General features: G+C 34.1%; 1 protein-coding gene and 1 pseudogene across 4 annotated transcripts in view; one reads left to right on the top strand and one right to left on the bottom strand.

Moving 5' to 3' along the window:
* The window catches only part of CUNH8orf34 (chromosome unknown C8orf34 homolog), a 488639-nt gene that overhangs the window by 279255 nt on the left and 182695 nt on the right, over positions 1-26689 (bottom strand). For 3 of the 4 annotated variants that reach the window (XM_033202801.1, XM_033202800.1, XM_033202799.1), the window contains exons 6-7: positions 25647-25819; positions 14775-14941 (exon numbers count right to left, since the gene is read on the bottom strand). In XM_033202801.1, the coding sequence (XP_033058692.1) occupies positions 14775-14941; positions 25647-25819 (340 nt within the window). Of the gene's footprint in view, positions 1-14757; positions 14942-25646; positions 25820-26689 lie in introns of those variants that run through there. The other variant, XM_033202802.1, reaches the window with a different exon arrangement.
* Positions 21696-22099, top strand: LOC117079165 (annotated as a pseudogene).

Raw genomic sequence — 26689 nt, 5'->3', positions numbered from 1 at the left:
AGTGTATATATCTATGTGTATAAGGGGTATTCATCTGTAATTTTCTTCTTCTTTTTTTAATGTTTTTGCCAGGTTTTGGTATCAGCTATGGTGGTTTTCAAACAACCTGAGAAGTGTTCCCTCTGTTCTATTTTCTGAAAGAATTTGTTACATTTGGCATTATTTCTTCTCTAAATATGTGATTGAATTCACCAGTAAAATCATGTGAACTGGAAGTCTTCTTTTTGGAAAGCATTTTGCTTACAAATTTAACTTCTTTAACCTACATGGGACTATTTAGATGTACTTTTCTTGTTTTATATCTGATGTGATATGTTCTGCCAGAATATTTTTCCATTATATCTAAATTGGCAAATATGTTGGCATACATTTGTTTGTAATAGTCTTTTGCTATCCTTTGTGTCTGTAAGATCTGTAGTAAAATCAGTTCCTGTCTTTCATTTCCAATATTGATAATTTGTGGTTCTCTATTTTTTCCTTTGTCAGTACTACTAGGAATTTTTCAGTTTTGGCATTGCTAATATTCTGTATGTTCACATATTTTGATTTCATTGATTCATTTTATCTGTATTTTTCCTTTTTTCTATTCATTTGAATACAATTTGAATATATTTTCTAGTTTTTTAAGATAGAAACTTATATCAACGATTTTAAAACATTCTTCTTTAAAGCTGTGGGCTTCTCATTAACCACTGTTTTGGCTATATCTCCACAAAGTTTATGTGTTGTATTTTTATCATTTAGCTTGAATTATTTTCTAAGTTTTCTTTTTATTTTTCTTTGACCTATTTGTTAGTAAAAGTGTCTGATTTCCAAATATTTTGAGATTTTCCTAAATGCCCATTATGGATTTCTAATTTAATCATGTTGTGATACAAGTATAGAAAGTTAACCCTGCCTATGGACTATTTCCATAAACATTTCATCTGCACTTGACAAAAATTTGTATTCTGCAGCTGTTTGGCATATTGTACCATAAATTTCAATCTACAGTAAATGTTGATACTGTTATTCCAATCTTCTATATCCCTACTGATTTTTCACTACTTTTCTATCAATTATTTAGAGAAATGTGTTTAACTATCCATCCATGATACACTATTTGTCTTTTTTATTTTAGTTTTGTCAGTTTTTACTTTATGTATTTTGAAACTCTGTTTCAAATGCATATACATTTAGGATTGTTTTGTATTCCTGTTAAATATGCTTTTTATCATTAAGCTATAACTTTCTTTTGCCTACTTTTTGCATATAATTATTTTGCTAACTTTATACTTTGAACCTCTCTGGCCTTCAGAGTGTGAATCTTATAGTGTGCTTACAAGTTTTGCTTGTTTATCCAGTCTGACAACCTCTGCCTTTTAACTGGTGTGTGTAATTCATTTATGCTTAATGTAATTATTAATATGTTCAGGTGTAAGTTTACTATTCTGCTATTTTCTATTTGCCCCACCTGATTTGTATTCATTAGTTCCTCCTTAGTCAAATTTATTTTAGTATTATATTTGATGTTTTATATTAGCTTTTTAGGGAAATCTCTTTGTATTTTTTTTTCATATTTTTAAGTGACTGCTCTTGGAATTAAAGAAATGCATTCCTAATTTATTATGTTCTACTTACAATAAATATTATATCACCTCTTATAATAATGTAGAAGCTTTAGCAGTGTAATTTCATTTGCTCTCATTCTTTGTGCTGTTTTATCACATAATTTTACTGCTGTATTTATTATAAACGCTATACTGCCTTATTTGTATTTTTGTTTTAAGCAGTCAGTTGTCTTTGAAAATTAATGAAAAGTAAGATAGTCTTACATATTCACCATTTCAGATAATCTCCATTCTTTTCTATAGATACGATTTTCCCTCTGGTATCATTTCCTTCTAGCCTGAGGTATGCTTTAACAGTTCTTATAATGCAGGTCTGCTGATAACATGTTCTCTCAGCTTTTGCTTAATTATCTTTATTTTGCCATCATTTTGAACAATATTTTTACTGGATGTAAAATTTTGGAAGGCATTTTTTTTTTAGCACTTTAAAGCTATTATTCCATTGTGTTTTGGCCTTAGTTATTCCTGATACGGTATCAGCTAATATTTCATCATTGTTCCACTACTGTACTGTCTTTTTTTCTCTGAATACTATTGAGTTTTTCTATCTATAACTGAATTTTAGCAGTTTGGCTATAATATGTGTATTAGTCTGTTTTCATGCTGCTAATAAAGACATACCTGTGACTGGGTAATTGATAAGAAAGAAAAAGAGTAAGTTTAATGACTCACAGTGTCACCTGGCTTGGGAGGTCTCACAATCATGGAGGAAGGCAAAAGGCATGACTTACACAGTGGCACACAAGGCAGAATGAGAACCAAGTGAAAGGAGAAACCCCTTATAAAATAATCAGATCTCATGAGACTTATTCGCTACCATGAGAACAGTATGGGGGGAACCACACCCAGGATTCAGTTTTCTGCCACTGGGTCCCTCCCACAACAGTTGGGAATTATGGGCGCTACAATTCAAGTTGAGATTTGGTTGGGGACACAGCCAAACCATATCAATAGTTTTCTGAGCCTGTTTTATCCAGAACTTCTTATGGATTCATGCTTTTAACCAAATTTGGGGATAAAACAGACACTATTTCTTAAAATGTTTTTTCCCATTATTTTTCTTTCATTATCTGCATAATTCTGATAACATTTCTTATTATTTTGTATGTTCCCCTGACCAATGAAGCTTGTTTTATTTTTTCTTTAATCTTTGCTCTTCAATTTGAATTATTTCTGTTGACCTATCTTCAAAATTGCTGATATTTTTTTCTGCATTATTTGATAAGCTATTAATCTTACAAAATGGTTTTAAAAATTTCAGATACTAAACTTTTCAGTTCTAGATTTTTCTTTGGTTCTGTTTCCAGTTTCAATTTCTCTGCTGAGATTTTCCATCTGTTTACTCCTTGTGATCTTTTCCTTTAAATGCATACAATATGTACAATAATTGCTTTTTACAAGTCTTTGTTAGCTAATTACAACATTTGCATATATTGAGGTCTGTTTCTATTGTTTACTTTTTGTTGATTCTTTTTAAGGATGCTGGCTTATCTGGTCTTCTCTAAAGGATGCTGAGTTTTGTTCTGTCAAGAATTAAATTATTCACGGATCCACTTCACCTTTGTACTCATGGGTTTAGTTGGGTCTATTTAAATGTTTTCCTCATTCTTAGGCGTGGCTCTCAATTCAGTGTATGTCCCTCATGTTTGACTTTTCCAAGGTTTCCTTTGAGTGCCCAAGGAGTTCAGGGAGATTTATTCTTTCTCACTGGGTAAAAGCTCTGATGTGTCCCAGCTCAGTTTGGTTTCTGTTTCTCTATTCACTTCTCAAACACAATAACCATTCTCTCAGGTCTTGCGTAGTCTTGCATCCCAGAGCATCCCAGTATTCAGCTAAGAATCTAAGAGGAGCACCCCTGTAGACTTTGTCCACACCCTCTTCTCAGCTTTCTTCTTTTGGGGTTCAACAAGCACCAGTCACCTAGGCAACCCCAAATGCCAGTCTCTTGCTTGTTAGATCTGTGGGATCACCACTCTTCATTCTACACCTGAGTTCCACCTTCAAACAAGCTGGCCAGGGAAATGTCACCATGAGGAAAGCCAGGGTGAAACATAGAGCTCACCTTGTTTATTTCCCTACTCTCAAGAACCAAACACCTGTGCTGCCCTTTGTTGAGAGTCTAAAGAGTCAAGTTCAGATATTTTGTCCAATTATATAACTGTTCAATGTGGAGGGTTACAGCCAGTACGACCAGTTATTCTGTTATGACTGGAAACAAAGCCCCCTCTATTAAATTCAAAAGCTTTGTTTATCAGAAGGAAACTACATATATACTCATGTAAATATAAAATATTAATACGAATTTGTATTTTAATGTTTACGTGTTGCATAGTTAGTGTATAATTGCAGGTTTTGGAATCTGACTCCTGAGTACCAACTATGTAATCTGGGTAAATTTTGTTTATCAAGAATCTGTGTCCTTTTCTGTGGTGAAAATAATATTTCCTGACCCATTGTATTTTTGTGATTGTTAAATAATATACAGAAATAATTTAGCACAGTACATTGTATATTGTAAATGTACATAAATGTTAATGTTATTCTATATGAATTATATGCAAAAGTATCTAGAAAGCACATCACTAAAACATCAACAGTAATTATTTCAAGGTAATATTTATTCATCCATTTTGACTTCTGTATTCCATGCTTTCTATATTAAATATCTTTTCATAATTAAAATTAATATTATTTAAAAGGAAATTTGAATCCCAGATGATTTGACATTAAAAGACCTTGAAATTAGCCTATATTGAATTACAAATGCCAATAGTTTTTTCAGAAAATCATTTTTTGTTCATATGTCTAAAATTTTTTGCTTATTAGGAAGGTATTAAACTATGAAAGCATGCTAATAGTATGCATATTTTAATATTGAAGTGGCAGAAAGAACTAAGAATGTTAAGATACTGAAACAATTTTAAGATCAGTAATGACCATATATGGCTTTTCTCACTTGGTTTTCTTTGTTTATGGAAAAATTACTTAAACTGCTGCTTACTAGAGAAAGCAATAATACAACTTGAAAAACAAATAATAAGTTTTTAAATATGTATATTATGATGGTATTACTCTTTATGATTACAGAGTATATTTTAAACAAAATGACATTTCTAAAGGAACAATCAGGTTTGTTACTTGGCAGAAAAATAAATAACGAGCAATAATCTAAACCTTGAGCAAATAATCTAAACCTTATTGTAAAAGAAATATTGCTTTTGTGATTTTGGTGGGTTTTAAAAAAATATATGTTCTTGGATAAGTAGAGACTGATTATAAAAATAAAGAAATAAAACGTATGGCTTTTTTTTTTTTTTTTTTTGAGACATAGTCTCGCTCTGTCACCCAGGCTGGAGTGCCGGGGCATGATCTCGGCTCACTGCAAGCCCGGTCTCCCAGGTTCACACCATTCTCCTGCCTCAGCCTCCCGAGTAGCTGGGACTACAGGTGCCCGCCACCACTCCCGGCTAATTTTTTGAATTTTTAGTAGAGATGGGGTTTCACCATGTTAGCCAGGATGGTCTCCATCTCCTGACCTTGTGATCCACCTGCCTCGGCCTCCCAAAGTGCTGGGATTACAGGCGTGAGCCACCGTGCCTGGCCAATAAAATGTATGTTTTTAAGACTTTCTATCTCTCAATTGAAAGCTTTATGTTAGAAAATAACTCCACTCACATTCTCAATTTTCCTTATCAAAATAGAGTTGCATGGAACTTGTTTGGCACTTTTGTGTTTAGACTCTATATATGAACAAAGATGTTTCCTGTCTTAAACTACTTTCTATAAAAGATGCCCTTAACTCAGCCACCAAGATGCAGAACTCAGATGGTATCAAAATATTACCAATGCTAACCGTGCAAGTTTCAGATCATAAATGCCAAAAAGTCCATAAAGAAAAGATAAGCAAATCAGATTTAACCTGGGAGAAAAAAAGAAAAGGAAAAGTTTTGTCCCTTTTCCCTGACATCTCTTGATATATTTCTTATATTATTAGATGTGGATTCTCTGTATTGTGAGAAGATAAGAGAATGCATTGTAATACAAAGGTAGTGAATAGCCTGTATAAGCTTTGGAAAATGTTTACTTCTTTGAGGCAGGCTTGGAATTCTGCATATTCCATTCCCATTATAAGTTGGAATTCATTGGGGCCAAAGTCGTATGTTTCTACAAGCCCAATACCATCTTTTCCATGCTACAGGAAAACCCCAGAGTGTCTATGACTATAAATCAGGGAGACAAGTAACCTTATATTAGGTTGGTGCAAAAGTAATTGCTGTTAAAAGTAGTGGCAAAACTGCAATTTCTTTTGCACCAACCTAATAACAAAAACAAATGCATATACATATAATAGAAAATCAGATATATGATTTTACTTTTTGATACTTTTTAAATAAAAAGCTTGAATATTTCAAGTTGTTTAAAATAATTGGTTCAAACTATATGAAAAATTTGAACATGATAATGTTCTTTTATAATGAGTGTACTGACTTTAATTAGGCGAATAGGCCAAGATTCATTCTAACACATTAGGGAAAATTCAAGTTCTATGCCATGATCTTTTCAGAAAGTTGTCTGTGATCTTTAAAAGAAAGGAAGAAATTGGAAGTAAGACTTAACTATCGAGAAGATGGTATTTGTTGAAATAATTTCTAACTATGTGGAGCATTTCTAACTGAAATATTTAGGATAAGACTAAGCATTTAAACCCCTAAGACCAAACTTCCATGGTCTTACTTTGTAACATGCACGAGACTTATATGCTAAAGACAGGAGAACAGTTGGTATTAAAATGATATGAATTATAGTAACAAGTCTTTTCTTTAGCTCTAATTCTTCTCTTTTTTTTTTCTTTCTGAGACAAAGTCTCACTCTATTGCCCTGGCTGGAGTGCAGCGGTGCCATCATAGCTTACTGCAGCCTCAACCTCCTGGGCTCAAGTGATCCTCTCCCCTCAGCCTCCCAAGTAGCTGGGACTACAGACATACACCACCACACCTAACTAATTTCTTTTTTATTTTTAGTAAATATGAAGTCTCTCTGTGCTGCCCAGACTTGCCCTAACTCCCGAACTCAAGCAATCATCCCACCTAATGCCTACTGAAGTTTTAGGATTACAGGTGTGAGCCACCATGCCTGGAACTAGCTCTAATTCTTTATCAAATACACTGAGTACTTTCCATGCATGATTTTACTTCACTTTCACAAAACCCTAAGATATGAGTATTGTTATTACTTTCATTTTTCTGATAATGGACTGATACTTGAAGAAAGAAAGTTACTTTCCTTAAATCATATAATTAGGGTCAGTCGCGAAGCTTCAAAGGTCACGCTATTATTACTTCTAATACTATGCTATTTTCTCTTCCATATAATTAATTTCCTGCAATAAATTTAAACTTTGTTTTACCATATTAATAATTCTCTATTTTAAATTCTTTCTTTCTTTTTTTTTTTTTCTTTTTTCTTTTTTGAGATGCAGTCTCACTCTGTCGCCCAGGCTGGAGTGCAGTGGCACTATTTCGGCTCACTGCAACCTCTGCCTACTGGGTTCAAGCAATTCTCCTGCTTCAGCCTCCCGAGTAGCTGGGATTACAGGCATCCACCACCATGCTCGGCTAATTTTTTTGTATTTATAGTAGAGACAGAGTTTCACCATATTGGCCAGGCTCATCTCAAACTCTGACCTTGTGATCTGCCCACCTTGGCCTCCCAAAGTGCTGGGATTACAGGCGTGAGCCACCGTGCTTGGCTTCTATTTTAAATTCTTTATATACAGAGTCCTCCCAAATGTCAGTAATGAAAAAGTAATTATGAGAGCGTATGAGAGCATTTAAGAAGTGAAAAAGAGCTAGTTCAACAAATCCTCTTTTGCAATTCTTGAAAAGGTTTTAAAGAAATTAAAACTGTATATGAGTTTTTTTCTGTCATTAAGTGCCAGAGATAAAAAATAAATACATAAAATTTTATATGAAATTTTAAGTTTATACTAGATATAAGAAATTCATCATTTATTAAAATAAGACATTCAATTTTTTGCAGAAATAAACCAAAAAATTGAAAAGTAAAATAAAATCACTAGATTTTATCTCAATTAGAACACTTACTTTTTTTTTCCATTTTGTTCTTTAGTGCTCCTCTATTTAATAGTTTCAGAGCAATTTAGAAAAAAAATAATGTTGTTATGGTTATGTTCTCTCTGAAATTGTTGAACATAAGACATTTTTAAAAGAAAAATCATAAGATTTTCGTTTCAAAAATAATTCACACATAGGACTAGTTTAACATTTGGGATTCTGAAAATGTGTTTATAATATTCTTTTTAAAAATACTTGAATAAAACCTCATAAAAGCTTCCATTTTTCAGATGTCGAAAATAATTGACAAGTTTTGTGCCCACTCTTCTGTTAATATGTATTTAGTGTTAAAATTCAATAACAATTATTATTATTTTTCAGACAGAGTTTCACTCTGTCGCCCAGGGCGGAGTGCAGTGGCATAATCTCGGCTCACTGTAACCTCTGCCTCCCAGGTTCAAGTGATTCTCCTGCCTCAGTGTCCCGAGTAGCTGGGATTACTGGCATGTGCCACCATGCCCGGCTCATTTTTTGTATTTTTAGTAGAGATGCGGTTTTGCCACGTTGGCCAGGCTGGTCTTGAACTCCTGACCTCAGGTGATCCACTGGCCTCGGCGTCCCAAAGTGCTGGGATTACAGGCATGAGCCACCGCACCCAGTCAACTACAATAACTTTAAGGTTTCTATTTAGAGATATTTTAGTAAGTTGTTGGGAATATTGCAATATATGAAAATTTAAATGGATCCCTATAGTTATACATTCGATTTTTAGTAAGTTCAGCAAGAGTCTTAATGCTGCTTTAATATCTGTTGGTTTTGATGTTAAAATGCAATTAATTGCTAAATTAATTATGCTTCTTTGCACATTTTCAACCAAGAAGAAAACGACAGTAAAATTACGATTTTGTACTGCTTTCAAATGACTTTTAAATAGAGTACAACATTTAAATTCAGTCAAGTTAGATGAAAATTATTACTATGGCTAAATGACCTTGAAATATAGCATCCCCATTTTATAAAGCATTTAGAGTGGGCAAGTTTCTTTCAAACGCAACAATACCCTAATAATACGTAACACGACTTTTCAATTTAGCTGAGGTTTGTTTACACAGTGAATTAATGTGAAACTATCAAATTGTGCTGCTTCAAACATTTTCATGTTTATAAATATAATTCAAGAAGTTTTTAAGCTTGCAGATTTTCAACTTTTATAATTTTATTTACATAAAGCATGTAAACATATAGTACAAATTTCTAACTTCTCTATATCTCCTTGTCTCTCCACCTTATTCCTACCCAAGTTTTGCTACTAGAGATACATGTGCAGGCAGAAAACATTTTTCTTTTCCTCCTAGGAATTACACGCTTACACAGAAGAAAATGAAAGACAGTAGAATAATTTCCTATACATCTTAACCGAATCATCTATCCTTGCTTTAATATCCATATTAAAAATGAAAAATGTAGTGCTTTGTATTGATATAGCCAACATTTTGGCTTGCAAATACATATATAGCTTTACCTCTTATCCTTTCAAGTATTTAATTTTATTGTGTTGTAGGAAATATAAATTTTTGCTGTTTGGAGGCAATTTCCCAAAGCCAAAGAAAGCTTTCTTTTTTCCTTTGTCTATAGCATACAAAATGTATCCGGGTTCAAGGATATAAATTTACCTGGAAGAAAAGTTTCGTATAGAAATTCTAGTGTCTTTTGTTAAATATTCCTGTTAGCCATGACAAAAGGAAAAAAAATTAAATGCATGTTAGAGAAATATCTCATTTTTTTTTAATCCTCTCAACATCCCTGTGGAGTAGCAAGGTCATATGTAGTCACCAGCACTTTACAATTAATTACTTTTACCTGAGGTGGCAATTTAGCAAGAGGTAGCATAAGGGCTAGACCTGGGTCATTAGAGTATAAGCTGGTGCTTTGGCCATACACCGCTAACACAACCACATATGCATATCATTCTGTGTCTCATGTCTTTGCAAGGTACTCAGTGAAAAGCTGTAACATAAACATGAAAAAATATATTACTCTATATTATTGGTATGTGTCAAAAGACGTGTAACTTATTCAAAGTGATAAATAGGTTTTAAACAACTCTTTTCACAAATATATTGGAAATGGCTGTGTCTTAAAGAAATTTTCCAATAGGTGTATAATTGAGATAAGAGGCATTTGTCAATAATTTGTTAGTGAGTTTAGATTTCACTTTCAAACTACTGACATTTATTCTACTATGTTGATTTATTTTTACCATTGGAAATTTTCTACAGAAAAATAAAGCAATATTTCTTACTAAACACCATAAAAGTAAATCACGCAGGATGACGTATATATTTTGGTGCCATGCAGATTTATATTCATTTAAAGGATAATCTCTATTATTTGCAAATGTTTTGATATTTTGCTGAAAAGAAACAAAAGTGCAGAATGAAGAGTATGAAAAACAAAACAATTCTAAATACAAAACAAGTAAATCTAGAAGGTAATAAAAGGGACTGAGTCACATTTAGCAAAAAAAAAGAAAGAATCCTAAATAAAGCTTTTTAACACGATAATACGATGAAAATGAATCATAAAGAAACCATTTTCTCAAGTCTGTGCTAGAATTATTTCATAACTTATGTGATTTTTCCTACTCTATGCAGTTCATTTTTTTAAGTGCTCCTATAAAATATATCAGGAAGGAGGACATAAGAAAATGACATAAACTGCATTAGCCAAAGCAAGATTTCATCTCTTACAAAGAAAAAAAAAAAAAAAAAGAAAGAAAGAAAAGAAAAAGAAAGTCCTTAGATTTCTTATGAATAATCTTTTTTATGAAGAAACTTCATTTTAAAGTGATAAATTTTCTGTTATCCTGTTTACTTCCAATGACCAATATTCAAAAGATCAAAAGAAACAAAAAGATAAAAAGAGTTTCTATGTATAGTCCTTTGTATTTTAGATTATTTTACATACTTTATTAAAATATAGGTACATGCATAGGTAGGTAGATTTTTCTTTAAACATTTAGTGCTCCCTCTCTCTCCTTTTTAAAGAAATTTTACATCACCAAATGACAGCATTCATTTCTCATTAGGCAAAAAGCATGTTCCTATTTTGCCAATGTGGGCGCATTCTTCTTTAAGAAGCCTCCAATTTAAAAAACGGAACAGAGAGTGAGTATTTACTTGATAAAGATTGATCAGAATGTAAGAAAAAAGGTGTCAAATTATCACCTTAATGTGTTAACTCCTTCTAGTAAATCGTTTTTATTTTACAAAATTTGGTAACGTGTTGAGGTAATAGAAACTCAATGTATATTCAGCAAAGAATCCCAGCATAATTATACTTGTTCTTGATTATTCATCTTAAAACAGATAAAATGTACTTGCAATCACCTTGTTGCAATGTAATTTTACTTTTGATTTTGGATTTTATATAATTACAGGCTAAGACCAAAAAGTATAAAACATAATTAATATTGTTTTCCTTTTTAGCATCTCTGGAATTTGATTTTTAGATATTTGCCTCATCATCAATTCTGAGAAAGTTTAATAAATTTTTAATAAACTTTTATAAATTGTATGGGATAGTAATACCCCATATTAGAATGTATAAGAAAAGTAGTTGTATTTTTTAAATAATATTGATGATATTTTTAAATGAATATCAATCATAAAGAGAATAATCAAAAACATGACTGAAACTCGCCTTTCAACAAGAGTAAGATGAAAATGCATCTAATCTAAGAAAAAATGGGCACATGTTTCCAAGGTGAAATATCTTTTAAACTAATGAAGTTCCTCAAATGATCTCTGACAATTAATGTAGTAAAATATACAGGGATTTTTATAGATCTTTTCTTTTTCTTTTTTTCTTTTTTTCTTTTTTTTTTTTTTTTGAGATAGAGTCTCCCTCTGTCACCCAGGCTGGACTACAGTGGCATGACCACAGCTCACTACAAACTTGACTTTCCAGACTCAGTCCAATAGCTGGGATGATAGGTGCATGCCACCACACTCGACTAATATTAGTAATTTTTGTAGAGATGAACTTTCGTCATGTTTCCCAGGCTGGTCTCAAATTCCTGGGCTCAAGCAATCCACCCAACTCAGTCTCCCAAAGTGTTGGTATTATAGGCTTAAGCCACTATGCCCAGCAATAAATCTCTCATTCTACCATTGTAACTTGTCATTCCATTTTTGAAAATTGTTTATTTTATTAATTTTAAAAAATATGTGAAGATTCTCTATAACATTTTATTTGTAATGGTTATTAATTGCCAGGACAATTACTAAAATATTTGTACTAAAATATTTGAAAATATCTTATATTTGAGCATGAGATGACTTGGCAGATATTTTATTCAATGTCTTCTATAATTACAGCACCAATTTCAGAGGTGCTTAAAATGATTATATCTTAAAAATTCACAAGTTTGTATGTTTTATTATCTGACAAGTGTTAATTCCATATTAAGCTACTTTTGCAATGTGAATTTATAAGGAGCATTTAAAGCAATCTTACAGAAAATATTTAATCTACTTAAAAATTACAGGTGTTGTACTATAGTATTTTCATACGCCTAAAACATTTAGAAAAGACATCCACAAATATATAATTAAACAACTGTGAATAATCAAATATTAATCAGTATATATTAACAATGATAGTTTCCTTAATAAACAAAACAAGAGTCAATAGTTATTACTAACTTCTACTAGTTCAACTAAAAGGATTTTTTTCCCTTCAAATCAACCAATTTTATTGAGGAATAGTCCTTTTTTATATTAATGTCAACTAATAATTATATCTTTCACTTATTTATCACTTCACAAGGTTTACAGAGTGTTTTCCATGCATAATAAATATTTTTCAGCCAGTTATATCTTGGTATAGATAACAAAGACAAGTTAAACATTTAAAAACACATAAACTATAGCAAACTCATCTACAAAATGTTGCAGATTCAAAAAGATTTTAAATATCAGATGTCTCTATTGTATCTTACAATGATTCTATATAAACTCTATAAAATTTGATTTCACATAAATTTCCGAGAACTTAGCGTATTTTTCTCAAATAGACACAATCACATGTGTTTCACTGGAATCGGTTTCAAAAACAAGAAATTGAATATGGTATTATTTTAGGGGAAAGCCCAGTGGACTTGTAACATTCCAAGCTATCACGGGATAATCTCATAACCTAGAGACCAACATTATTACACTGCTTGCCACCTGGGCTGAGATATGTGGAATTACATGGAGAAAGTCCAAACCTTCAACTATCTCTTATTATTAAACTTGCTGAGACCACAGGCTAAAATGTCTAAATAAAGAATTAATGAAGACTAGTTATTAATTGCTCATCATTAGATAGTCTCCAAGACTCAATCCTTAGTCTTCAGCTTGGGAGACTAGAACCTTCAGCCAGGGCAGCTGAGATCTAGGGAGTACCAGCATGGAGTGAACACCTCCATCTCCTGAAAGAAATCCTGGATCTCACTTGCCCCTTTCCTGCTACTGTCCAAAGCAGAGGAACCATTTACAGGCATAGTTATGGAGCACAATCACAAAGCAGCCCATACCTACGTGAGCAAACCTACAAAGACCACACCCCGCCTGCTGAGTTTACATCTATTTGCTTTTCAGGACTAGCCAGAGGAATCAGCTTCTCTAGGAAACATTCCTGGATCACCGTCCCTTACCTCTGCTTTAGCTATTACCCCTATATACAACCATGTGCTTCATCCAATTAGCGCAGGTAGTGACGTATTTACGTTTGTATCTTGAACATTACAATGTAAAATTCCTTTAAACACAGATGATAATGATTTTACTTTTATGTTCCCGGGCCCAAGCCAAGTGCTAGCATATAGTAAGTGCTCAGTAAATGTTTGTTGAATGACGCTACCACTGCCACATAGGGCACGTTTGCCATGTTAATGATTTGGAGGAGAGGAAAAGACCCAATTGGAAGAGACCAACAGCACGTAATGAAAACGCCATGATACGGTCTCCTTAATGCCAGCATGAATGCAGTTTTTACAGCATCAGAAAACATCTTTCAAACCTGTCAACATGGACTAAATAACACCTTTGTAGGCCTATGCAGGAAGACAATATACCATTTTTTATAATGATAGCATTTTACAGCCATAAACACTTAAAACCAAGAAGTCTCATTTTTTAACAAAAACCTCAGAAAATGGCCTATATTTTTCTGAGATTCCATATTCTATATGTAAAATGTGTTTAAGGCTTTCAAATAATTATATTATTTATTCTGTTTCTAAATAAAACACAATAGTATATTGTTACAGAGTATTTAAAAATTATACTCTATTTTTAACAGAATAATTGATACCACTGACTTAAAAACTCACTGTTTTATATGTGGATCACTCTGAAATAACGTTTCATTTTCTTCCTTCAGAAAAATGATGTTCCAAAGAGAAGTTCAGTTTAAAAATATATATGAAGAGATTTCTGATGATGCAAAAACATACACATACTACATTAAAAATATAAAAAGATATCCTACATATACAAGATTAATAAGGTTTTCATGAAAGTAACAGACCTGAAGAAACTTTGAAATCTCCGCAAACTTTCCTGTCATTTATGGAAAACATAAAACACTAATTTACTATCGGCCCCTTTCAACTTTATTCTATTTTTCTAAAGCATCCTCAAAATAACAGGGGGACATTTTGGGGTGAGAGCTGAAATACGTACTTTGGGTATATTTTATAGACAATAGATGTAAACAAGGCAATTATTATCAGAGACTAAAGCAGACAGACTTGAATTTTGATCACAGGTGCACACAGAATAAAGCTTCATTACGTAGTCAGAAGGTAAAGTGCAGCATACACAAAGCACAAAATACAGTCTAATAAATATTCACATGCTTAGGGTGTTTCAATTTAGTTCTTACATGCAACTTTATGAGAGTCTAATATAAATAAAATATGTACTAAATGGTTTCTTTTCCCTAAGACAAGGCTATTCAAAACTTCTAAAATCTCTTAATCACTACATATTTTTTACAATGCCAGAGAAGAAAATGAGAAATTATTAATTTTTAAAATTACCCAGCAATTCCATTGCATCATCTTCATTATCAATATCTTCTTCTGTTACAGATGGGGTAGGGCTGTGGATGGACTCAAAAGAATCTTGAGAGAGCATTGCGGCCAGGAGTTTCTTATGTTGCTGTTGCTGCTGTTTTAATCCTTTGTTCTTAGGCTCCATCTTTAAGCTGAAGAAATATTTAAATGTTAATTAGCTGTGATAAGTAAAGAAAATCTACAAATAAATTTCCATTTGGTTATTTTATTACACACATATGTGGACATGTTACTAAAGTTTTCCCCAAAGATAATGGAAATATCATCTTTCTTGAACACCCATGTGTGTCTCGCTAAGGAATTCCCAAGTGAGTGTGGGGAAACTGAAATTTGGCTCACTTAAGAGGGCAGGTGCTAATTTACTCCTACCTATTGTTGCCATGTGGAAATTAAAGTCTACTCGATGAGTCTTCTGATTTTTAAAGAAGAGCTAGAAAGTCCAGATTATTAGTCCCTGATTTACAAAGCAAATGCATGTTAAGGAAAACATATTCAATGGAATAAATATTTTAAACTATTGTATTAAGATGTTTTAAAATACTCAACTTTAAATTCTTTTGCGTATGTGTATATAGTTGTCTCAACACCATTTGTTATAAAGACTATTTTCTCCCTCATTGAATTGTCTTGCTTTTATTTATAGTGCTTTTGAGTCTATTTCTTTGTATAGTTTTATTAGTGACTGCTCTTCCTGTTACAATATGTGTATGTATATTGTATCACATTCAGTAGACTGTTGTATTAGTGTCAACATTTACCACTTGGGGTGTATAGATACCTTACTTCCATTTTGGACCCTTTAGTTTCTCTACTTTTAAATATTATTGAGTATCAGATGGTGTTATATTTTTTGTTTCAATAGTTAAATATCATTTCTAAAACTCGTGAGGATAGTCCGTTGTATATACCCGTATTTCTGCTCTTTCTGTTTTCCTTTCTTCCTTCCTGACATTTTGAGGTAGATACTTTCTTGCCACTGAGGTAGATTCACTGTTACCACTCAGCTCTCTTAGCATCTTTAGTGGGGAAAGGGAGTCCCAGGTCTGGCAGGGAAGGAAAGCATGTCCCCTAACCGTTTATTGTCAGCGAGAATCGGCAATTCCCCTGGCCTATGTCTCTGGCTTCTCCTGGTGGTGTTGGTGTGGCTACTGTTCAATCAGGGGAAGAAATAACCTACATGGGCCACCTTCTCTTGCTATTTTGGGAGCAAGGAAATGTCCCTTATTCTGTTGAGTGGGGAACTGCAAGGAGCCCTGCTGCTAAGCTGTTCCTCTAGCCCTCAGGTGCCTAACCATTCCACCTTCCTCTTTACCCTTGTCACAGTTCTCTTTTGGTGCCTCTTGTTTATTTCAGGGTTTATATGAGTATGTAGTGAGGGACAGCAGAAAGTAATTAGTCTGCAACATCTTGTTCAAACGGAAGTGACACGACTTGTTAATTAGAAAGAGCAGCTGATATCTTTACACTGGAAAAATCTGGTAGACATCACCTGCACCAAGTGATCAAACTTAGCATCACCAATACTACTGGACAAATTGACATTACGTACTTCCTAATATGATATAATAAGAAAGTACATCCCATCAACTATGTAGAATTTTTTTCCCAAAAATGTCTGATCTGAATTTAATCAGAGAACAATCAGACAAATGCAGATTTGAGGAATTTTTTCAAGATAACTGGCTCATAGTCTTCAAGAATGTAAATGTCAGAAAAAGGAAACAAAAGGCAGAGGACTGTTGTAGATTATAGAAGACTAAAAAGACTTGACAACTGGATTCTACACATGATCCTTTATTAGATGCTAGATAAAAAAGAAATAAACAAGTATACAAAAATCCATAAAGGACTTTACTGGAAAAATTGAAGAAATCTGAAAATGGACTTTACATTAGATAACTTTATGGTGGGATTGGTTTGATATGATGATTATATTATGGGCACATAAGAAAATAGCTTTATTCCTAAGAAATACATGCTGAAGAATAACAATTAACATTTTATAATTTATTTGTAGATGGTCCAGCAAAAAATAGAATATGATATATGATAGATATATAGATAATAGGTCATAGATAAAATAAAGATGGTAAAATGTTGATTGGTGAATGCAGGTGGAGGGTATGTGGATCTTGATATTACTACTTTTAAATGTTCTGTGGTTTGAAACTTTTAAAAGTAAAAAGGTGAGGGAAAAAATAAGAACAAATACATGAAAGCAACACATGTTAGCAATATTTATTTTAATTTTATCTTCCTTCCCAACTTAGGTTCCCAACAGAAATGGGATTGTTGCTAAGAGGTTGTAAAAATGCATCCCTTTTTAAGTAATTTTTTAATTTGACTAACCCTCGATATCATTCCAAATAATTAAAGAAAATTATGTTTACTCTTTAATAGTGGAGATAAAACATAAATATTCACTTGAAAATGGAAGGAAGTTTATTTAGCTCCAGTCTCTTGCCAGGACATCTGTCCTCTGCATCATTGCATTATGTGTCTTCTAAACTGAGAACAATGTAACAATGTTACAGTCTTCCTTGACCAACTTTATTCATTGAGAAGTAAACAAAACCAATCAAAACAAAATTTTAATTTGGATTTCTTAGCTGATAGATCTAACATGTTACGCTGAATTAACACCTAAATTATTTATCTTAATTAAATTCATTTAAAATAACAATATTCATGTATCATTTTGGCCCCATTCGCTTTTGATTACTAGAAGGGATATAGATATTGCTTTGAATGACAATTGAACATAGTTCATTTACAAGATGAATAATTTGGGGCAAGTTACTTTTCCTTTCTTTTCCTCAGCTTTGTTATCCATAATGCAGATTACTGTAGTACTTCCAATGTATTTAATAATACAGTGGTTGGACTATTAAAAAGGGTTAATAAATGCAGAACAGTCCCTGGCAAATAGCTCTATTTATGTCTGTTTAATAAATCAATTAAATTTTCCTTCATAACTTTAAATTTTATATTATAAACTTAACAAAAGTTAATAGAATATTACACTTTATATACATTTTATGTTTTCATGTAAAAAGACAGTTATGGCTTTAAGGCAATTTTCCCCCTTAGGAGTTAAATAATAATTCACAAAGTGTAACTGTCTGAAGCAGATGTTATATGTACATTCTGACAACTGCTTCTGCTTACTATGTACCTAAATATATAGGATGGTTAGATATTAAATATTTTGTGCAAAATTAATATACACTGTATCTTGAGATGCTATTTTATATGAATAAGCATAAATCAAATGTCTATTTATAAAACATAATATAATGATTTCTAAAAGGCCAACATATCACCAAAACATGCCTACTTACAGAAAAAGAGTATATCTATCCAAATATAAACTTAGAATTTTATTCCAGGTCCATACCTGTTTTTCTAGAATCCTTGGGGCTGGATGTGTCCTGTTGCATAAACTCTATATTATATAATACCTTCCAGAGGGTCTGTGGCCTCACCCTGTTATCAAATACATCAGTATTTCTCCATTATTATGTATTAGCATTCCCACTGACTGGGATAAATAATCTGCAGGGTTCAGATCAGGTTTCACTATAATGAATTACGAAAACAACTTTGGTTTTCAGAGCACTTTGAATTTCACTATTAGAGATAAGGATTGTGAGGAAAATATTTGAATAAATAACTGAGAGACGAAATCTCAAACACTGCTGTTAGGTCAAATAAGATGGGGGCTGAGACTTGAGGTTGGAATTTCAGAAGGCAGAGGTCATTTGAATGACACTGGGTAACTTGGACAAGAGGTCATCCTGTGACATTGACAAGGTTGCTTTCAATAGGTGGTGGGAATAACATTCTATTTGGAAAAGATTGCAAAATGAGGGGTCAGTGCACACAAGTAAACTACTGTGAGGAGTTTCTCTGTAAAGTGAATGAAAGACAGAGAACAATAATAGCTGGCGCCAGGGAGGCTTCATTTTTTCGAAAGATGTTCCATTATACCTTCATGCTGAGGGGAATGATCTAGGAGAAAGGAATGGTGCAGGGAATGAAGAGAAGTGATGAGCTTACATGGGTGAGTTAGAGTAAGGATCTAGCACGGAGTGGAGGAGGTTGCCCTAGGCGGAGCATGAGTGACTCACCCATAGCCATAGGGAAGAGCAGAAAACCTGAGCACAGATGAGCCAGGTGCACAGACAGTCTGCTGGAGAAGCTTATGGAGGTTTTCTTTATGACTGAAGCTATCTCTTTGAAACAGGAAACAGAGTCATTAGTTAAGAATAAAGATAGGGGGACAAGTATTGGAGATTGGGGAAGAGCGGGAAAAACGTGTATTGGAGATTGGGGGAGAGCAGGAAAAACGTGAAGTCATCATTGAGGAGAGTGAATATGTGAATGGCCTCTGCCGAGGCAGGTGCAGCTGCATTGCCGGGTAGCACTACTGTGCCCCTGGAGTGTGGTGGTCGTGAATTCAGTGACACTGGCCAGTGTGGCCATGTGTCCTTCTGTAGCCTAGGTTGGTTCAGCCACAGAACAGGGAAATAATTAATGTAAACATGGTAGAGTTTTTCTAAGAGAGTAAAACAGGAAAAGAGGAGCAGAAGATTTGAGGGCATATCCAAGGGACCAATTACCATGATGGGGCATAGATAAACCTGACTAAGGAGAAAGAACAAGGTGGGTGAGAAACAATAAAACTTTGGCAGCCTCAGTGTTTTGGGGGTCCCAGTTAAAGCTGAGTGTCAGAGGCAATGAACCAGAAAGATGAGAGGTGCTAATCAGAAAGTGAGATGCCTGATATTGATATCATGGATTTGCAGATAATGAGAATGAGAAGGTCTAGGATATAACAGAGGGAGTGATGGGGGAGCTAGGGTGGAATTCAAGATACATGGCAAAGAGTAGGCAAAGGAAGTGAGAGGCCAGGTTTGGGGAAGGATCACCGATGATATTGACGCTGACTTCACCAATGCAGCAAAGCTACTGGGGAGAGTTACAGGAGCTGGATGTTTGAATATTCAGAGAAAGGGGAATGACTGGCAGTTAGCAAATTATTGCTAGAAGATGATGTGGGAAATTAACACACTGGGAAATTCAGAACAAGATGCAGAACTGGGGATTGTTTTAGGGAGGAGACAGCAAGATCTGGAAGCAGCAGAGGATAAAGGATGACACCCACCCTCTTCTCCAGCCCCACAGCCTGTGGATCCTACAACCATTAAAAAACAGCAGCCTACTGCAGGGATGCAGGAGTGTTCATGCAGACAGTGTCGAGTGAGATTAGAACAAGAGGGGTTTTTCTAAGAGCACTTAGGGTTCTGAGGCCCCTCTTTCCCAGATTTGAACCTAAAGCTTAATAACAGGATTCTTAGAACAGCTTTCTGAAGAGAGACTGTAGAGCAAAGGATTTAAATGCACAGAATTTGAAGCAAGGCAGCCTAGCTCAGTGACCTAATGGCTATCAATTTTGGGATGGGGATGTAGCCACTCTGGGACTTAGTTTTCTCATTTCTGAATAATAGTGTTTTCATAAGGATGAAATGGGTTAAGATATGCAAAGCACATAGAGCAGTCTCTAAGTGGTAATTAATATCATTATGTGTTCAGAGAACACAAGGAGGGGCATCCTGGATATGTGAACACCTCCTCTTGAGCAGTAATATCTCACATCGAGAGAAAGGGAACAAAAAGAGGCCTGATGAGAAAGACTAGCAGTTAATATTTCAATTTGGTGTTCATATACTCAAAGAATCCATTTGCTTTGGTTTAAAAGAGTGATTTCTAAACAGGATCAAATGGAAAGGAACAGTTTAAAGAGGTCACCCCACAGACCCTCCCCCATGGGCCTGCCTGAGCAGGTGGAGCCTCCTGAGCCTTCATTCTGACCACTGGCCCTCCTCCTCCTGACCCCTGTCTCCCTCATGGGCCTGAGCTTGTTCCATTTAGTTTCACACTTTCCTTTTGAGCATAGATTGGTAAACATTAGTTTAATCTGATTCCATGCATTCTTTTAGGTGAAAAATTGGATGATTTCTTGGACTACCTCCTAAGCTTGTTGAGTTCACCCTCACAGTCTTGTAGGCTGAACCTGTGCCCTTTTTTTGATTCCAGTCATTAATTAAAGGGAGCTCTTCACACTAAACCCTTGGAAATTGAAGAGATCATGTAAAGTTTCACACTCAATTGTTGCATATAGATTTTTATGCACAAGAGCTATTTTTAAGCAGATCTAAATATGATGTTTTTAGAATCAGTTTAGCAGACACTTAAGTGCTTGTCACATACCTAGCATTGTGTGAACTGAGCAGAAATAAAACTTTTTAAAAATTATTCTCCTCCACTTTTAAGCAATTCCTTTGAGTCTAGGATATTTTGTCATGTCGGTCTTATCCAGTATCTAGCACATTACCTGGTATTAACAAAAGCAAATGAATACTAAATAAATAAAAAGAAAAATTTGAACCTGTCAAAATGACTTCAACAATGATCTGAAATTAAATATATGCTCTTTGGGCTTTAAAAAGAAAGTTGTCTTGGCCAGACATGGTGGTTCATATTTGTAATTCCAGCACTCTGGGAGGCCAAGATGGGTGGATTGTTTGAACCCAGGGATACAAGACCTGCCTGTGCATCATAGTGAAACCCCATCTCTACAAAAAATTTAAAAGAAATTAGCCGGGCGTGGTGTAGAGCACCTGTAGTCCCAGCTTTAATTTATGAGCTTTAATGGAAAGCCCAGGAGGCTAAGGTGGGAGGCTCACTTTCACTGGGAGGTGGAGGTTGCCGTAAGCCAAGATAACACCATTGCACTCCAGCGTGGGTGACAAAGTGAGACTCTGTCTCAAAAAAAAAAAAAAAAGATAGAAAGAAATTTGTCTCTTTCTGCTGCCATCTTCCCGTGCTGCCACAATGGTGCACATGAATGTCCTGGCTGATAGTCTCAGGAGCATCCACAATGCTAAAAAGAGAAACAAACACCAGGTTCTTATCAAGCCATGCTCCAAGTCATCGTCCGGTTTCTCACTGTGATGATGAAGCATGGTTCCACAGGTGAATCTGAAATCACTGATGATCACAGAGCTGGGAAGATTGTTGTGAACCTCACAGGCAGGCTAAACAAGTGTGGAATGATCAGCCCCAGGTTTCATGTGCAACTCAAAGATCTAGAAAAATGGCAACATAATCTGCTCCCATCTGACGAGTTTGGTTTCATTGTACTGACAACCTCAGCTGGCATTGTGGACCACAAAGAACCAAGACGAAAACACACAGGAGGGAAAATCCTGGGATTCTTTTTCTAGGGATGTAATACATACTTAAAAATAAAATGCCTCAGGGGGAAACAGAAAAGAAATTTGTTTTGGATTGAAATTGTACGAAAAAAGAAATTAAGAAATTTATAAGTTATGAGGTATAATTTTTGTGTGTTTTAGATATTTTCAAGACTTCTGTTCTTTGGTTTCTTTGGCAGATTACATATAAATCAATTAAAATTATTTATGCTTAAAATTTGCATGTTAGATTATTTCTAAATTACTAAATTTGATTTGTTTTCCATCATACCTATCACTACTTGAATTTATGGCATATATCTGTATATTCACTTGTTTACTACTTGTCTCCTTCTGCCAATAGAAAAAAATTCTAAGAGGAAGGGGGCCATTTTCAGGCTTTATTCACAGATATGTTAGAAGCAATTATGAGCTTTAATGGAAAGAAAACTTCTTAATGGGCAGTGAATTTAGCTTTTATTTTAATATTTCATACACATTTCTAAATTATAAATTTTTCTCTTTATTTTATGACATATTTTCAATCTAATAACAGTTTTCACTTAAGAAATAAAGCTAATTCACCAGATCTACAGTATTTATGGATATTATTTTTGTTTTAATAAGGTGGTTCAGCTGCAGAGGAACTTCATTAGGCTTCAAGGCTTGATGAGCCTATTTGTAAATTCACATTACAATTTAACAAGTAATTTTAGAAAATCCATTACTCAGCTATTGCAAAGTTTAATTAAGATGGCTTAAAATAAGATTATATAGACTTATGAAACTCAATTTTTGTTTAAACTTATATTATGAATGTGGGATTATTTTTAATAACTAAATGTGCAACGAATGTATATGTTTTCCCACTAAATAGTTAGGCAAGCTATAGCAATTGATACCAATTGGTAGGATTTGACAATCACAGAAAGCCTTCAATCATTTCCCAACACATTCACCTCTCTCTTCGGTGAATTCCTCTCACTTTTCTTGCTCAAATGCTTTAATTTCTTTCGTAAGTACTCTTAATTCTGAACTGCTTTGAGAATCTAAGAAAGATGTGGCAGGACTCCATGTTAGTATCTCTTGTCTTATTCTACTAGTTTCCCTTTATCACCCTCACAATTTCTTTTCTAACCAGCACTTAATGCTTCAGGTGTCATTTGTATCAAGCTATTTGTAATGTACGTCTTGACCTCTTCATACAATGTCATGTTTGGGGGACCTACAGGAAGAAGTTCACACACAGTACATCATTAAAAAAAGGGGGTAAGCTTCTACCCATAAGGCTCTCAAGGTTTATTATGCCATTTATTTAATTCCTTCTAATCTAACGGTGAAATTCTAGCCTATCGTGTATCTACTATTCTGCAGGAAAAGGAAAGCTGGCTATGTAAAAAGATGGAGCGTTGCAGTAGCCATTTGAGTAAGACTTAATACACAATAGAGAAAAACTGAGCTAGGAACGGCTGCAAGAAATAAAGATAAGACTATAAACAGTTCTTCTTGTCAGTAAGCTTTATTTAGCAGATGCCTAGCATCAGCCTGTGCCTTTGTCACTCATGTAACAGATATTAAACAACAACAAAAATATGCCAGCCCCAGTGGAGAGGGTGGGGTGAAAAATGGATGGAGTCATGCTTGAAAATTAAGCTTTCTTTTTCAGGAGTCTAGGATATGATTTTGTCAGTTGGTCATTAAAGTATAGTACAGGTTCATTTCTATTTAAGTGTAAAAGCTAATACTATAGTTACAGACTCTGGAGTCATTAAACAATTTTCTCCAACCCTTTCTGCTTGATCCAAATCAAATCTAATGCTGTGTGAGTTGCTGGTATAAATTCAAAAATCCTGTTTTGTATTAGAAGATGGAGAAAATATAGTTTCTAGCCCATAGTTTACTGCTGTTCTTGAAATTTAATTCAGATATGCATGTATTCTTTCTACTCTAATGGGGGCACCTGGGCAGAATGTCACCAGCTCTTTCCCATCATAGTGTAATACCTCAATTTATGATTTAAAGACAGAAAAATAAAGAAAAAAATTAAGACAAACATTTAAGAGACATGTTCATGGACTGAGTTTTCTAGGTAAGGGAGTCCACTAGGGTTAGAGAAAAGGTTCTCCCTTATTGAGTATTCAAGCAGGAATAAGAGCTCACTGAAGCTAGGAAGAAAACAGAAGCACTAACACTTGTGATAAATAGTTCTGATTATTATTATGACTAAATGAAAGTAAAATGAAAGTTGATATTTCTCAATTTTACATTTAAGAACTAAAGATTTACCAATGAATAAAGATAAAGGTCTAGTAGGTTTTATAAGCCTGGTATTAAAAAAATTACTCTCATTGACAGATGAAATTGATCTGGCATTTCACAAAGAAGGTAAATGGATCTTTATAAATGGTTTTCTTCTCCTCTTACAAGATACTTCAACTATTTAAATAATTTAAAAGTTATTTCTCATGGAAATAGAATCAATTTTCTATAGGCCTGAAGCACATTAATGAGTATTCTGAATTTCCTTCCCTCCAGCCAAGTGATAAGTCACTGCAAAGAACCCCTGAAAGCTATTACATTGCAGAAAATACAATTTTCTCCTTGACGAAGAATAGTTACTGGTTGCTGCTAAATTTAACATAGAAAATACCAAGTTACTGTGGCTATGCTATGCATAGGAAAAACTCTTCTGTGATGGGCAGCTGGTAACACTCACAGAAAGCTTAAGCTCCTGTTCCATTTCCATTCATGAGTATTTGTTTTTGCAGTCTTGTCTAAGCCATGCCTCTCATGATATTTTTCACCCCAGATACTTTGCAGAAGTTTTCATTTTTGTTTTGAGTTTTACTCACTGCAACTGGTATTACAAAAAAAAAATTACTCTGAATATAGTTTTTCCAATAAACAAGATCTGGACATTTCAACATTAATTCACTATTACCAGCACATGGGCACTTAAGGTAAACCTCCTGCCACCATTTTGAGCATGACGGGTCTGAGTAAAATGAAAGTATAGACTTTCACATTTATAAATAATGGTAGTTTCAAAAATTATACAAAGAAAATAGTAATAAATATATTCAATCATAGTTATCAACTCTAAACTTAAATGGTTCTAACTAAGGTTTCTCTCTCTTTATGGTCAATATTAACTTTGCCTCCTATGGTCTATTATACATTTAATACTTTTATTATCCCTGATGATTAACAATATCTTTCTGGTACATCAGAAGTCCCCCCTCTCCAATTCTTAACAGCCAGCCACTCTCTGTTCAATATTATAGTAGGTCTTGACTGGCAGCATATCCTTGAAATTATTTCTCTATTTGGTTTCAGTAGCAAAGACATGGTGGTCTAGATTTGAAGAAAAAAATCAACACCAAAACCCCAAAGCAGATCTGAAACCCTCATTTTAAGAGACAGCAATTGATGTTTGTATCCTATGTATAGAATAACATAATTTTCATAAAAAATTACTAAAAGGGATTTCATAAAAACCATGAACTTGGGTTTATTTTCCCTTTACCTTTTAATGACTAGTAATATAGAATCTCAGCAGACAGCTAGCTCATCTCACCTTCCTGCAGGGCTAGAGCCACTATCTTCACTTTCCCATTGGTCATTTTTGCTTCTTGGAATTGGAGGCTGTAGCATTTCAGCAGCTAGGGGATCAGCATCATTTTCTTCTCTACCAATCCATTCTCCAATCACACGGGGCCTCAGAATAGAAGAATTAAATGCCACTGTTTCCTGAAGAGAAGAAAAGAATATGCTGTCTTAGATGACTTTTTTCTTATTAACAGGACAACAGGGAAATAAAGTTGCCTAGAGATTTGACTGTCAAATGCTTTTTGTCTTTCTGAATTGAAATAAAACTTCAGTTTCCTCCAACTCTACTAGATAGCTTGTTCTATGTGATTTATGCTAATTCCTAAGGTCACTGTGATAAAGGACCTAGGAGTGAAATCTTTGCTTTGAATTTGGAAGGCTGCATGTGTGCTCTCAGGAAAGAGGTGTGGGATGAGCATTCAAGGCAGAAGGAAGAGTGTGGTGTAAACACGACGGCCCACATAAGGAGAGAGCTTGGTGTCACTGCTGGGAAATAGTCAATAATGGCCCAGGTGGAAACTGGGTTGGGATCAGGGGATAGGGACAAGAATAGATAGGGCTCGAAGGCCATATTGCCTCCAATTGCAAAGCATTTTAGACATTTCGGGATCCAGTAGAAATTTGAAACAGGGCAATATCAACGGCAGATATATTATACTAATTCAACAAATGTTAGTAATCTGTTTTCATAGACTCGGATACGATACAGCTATTAAAATGCTATTGTAGCAGAATACAGAATACATGTAATTGCTAGGGATTTTTTGTTATGTGAAAAAAGGACAAGTTAAAAAGCAATACTCATAGTATAATCTAGTTTTTGTTTAAAAAATTCATATGAGTGTATATCAGTTTCTTGTTCACTAATTCATTCATTTCTTCATTCTCTAACATTTATTAAGACTTGCTACAGGCAAAGAACTGCTTGATATGCTGAGGAAAACAATAGTGAATAAGATCAAAATTTAATAGTGCCTTTATCTGAATGAAGGAACTACAGGTAATTTTAGT

This window comes from Trachypithecus francoisi, unplaced genomic scaffold, assembly GCF_009764315.1.
Source record: "Trachypithecus francoisi isolate TF-2019V2 unplaced genomic scaffold, Tfra_2.0 Lachesis_group7, whole genome shotgun sequence".
NCBI lineage: Eukaryota > Metazoa > Chordata > Mammalia > Primates > Cercopithecidae > Trachypithecus > Trachypithecus francoisi.
This window is presented reverse-complemented; position numbering and strand designations above follow the sequence as displayed.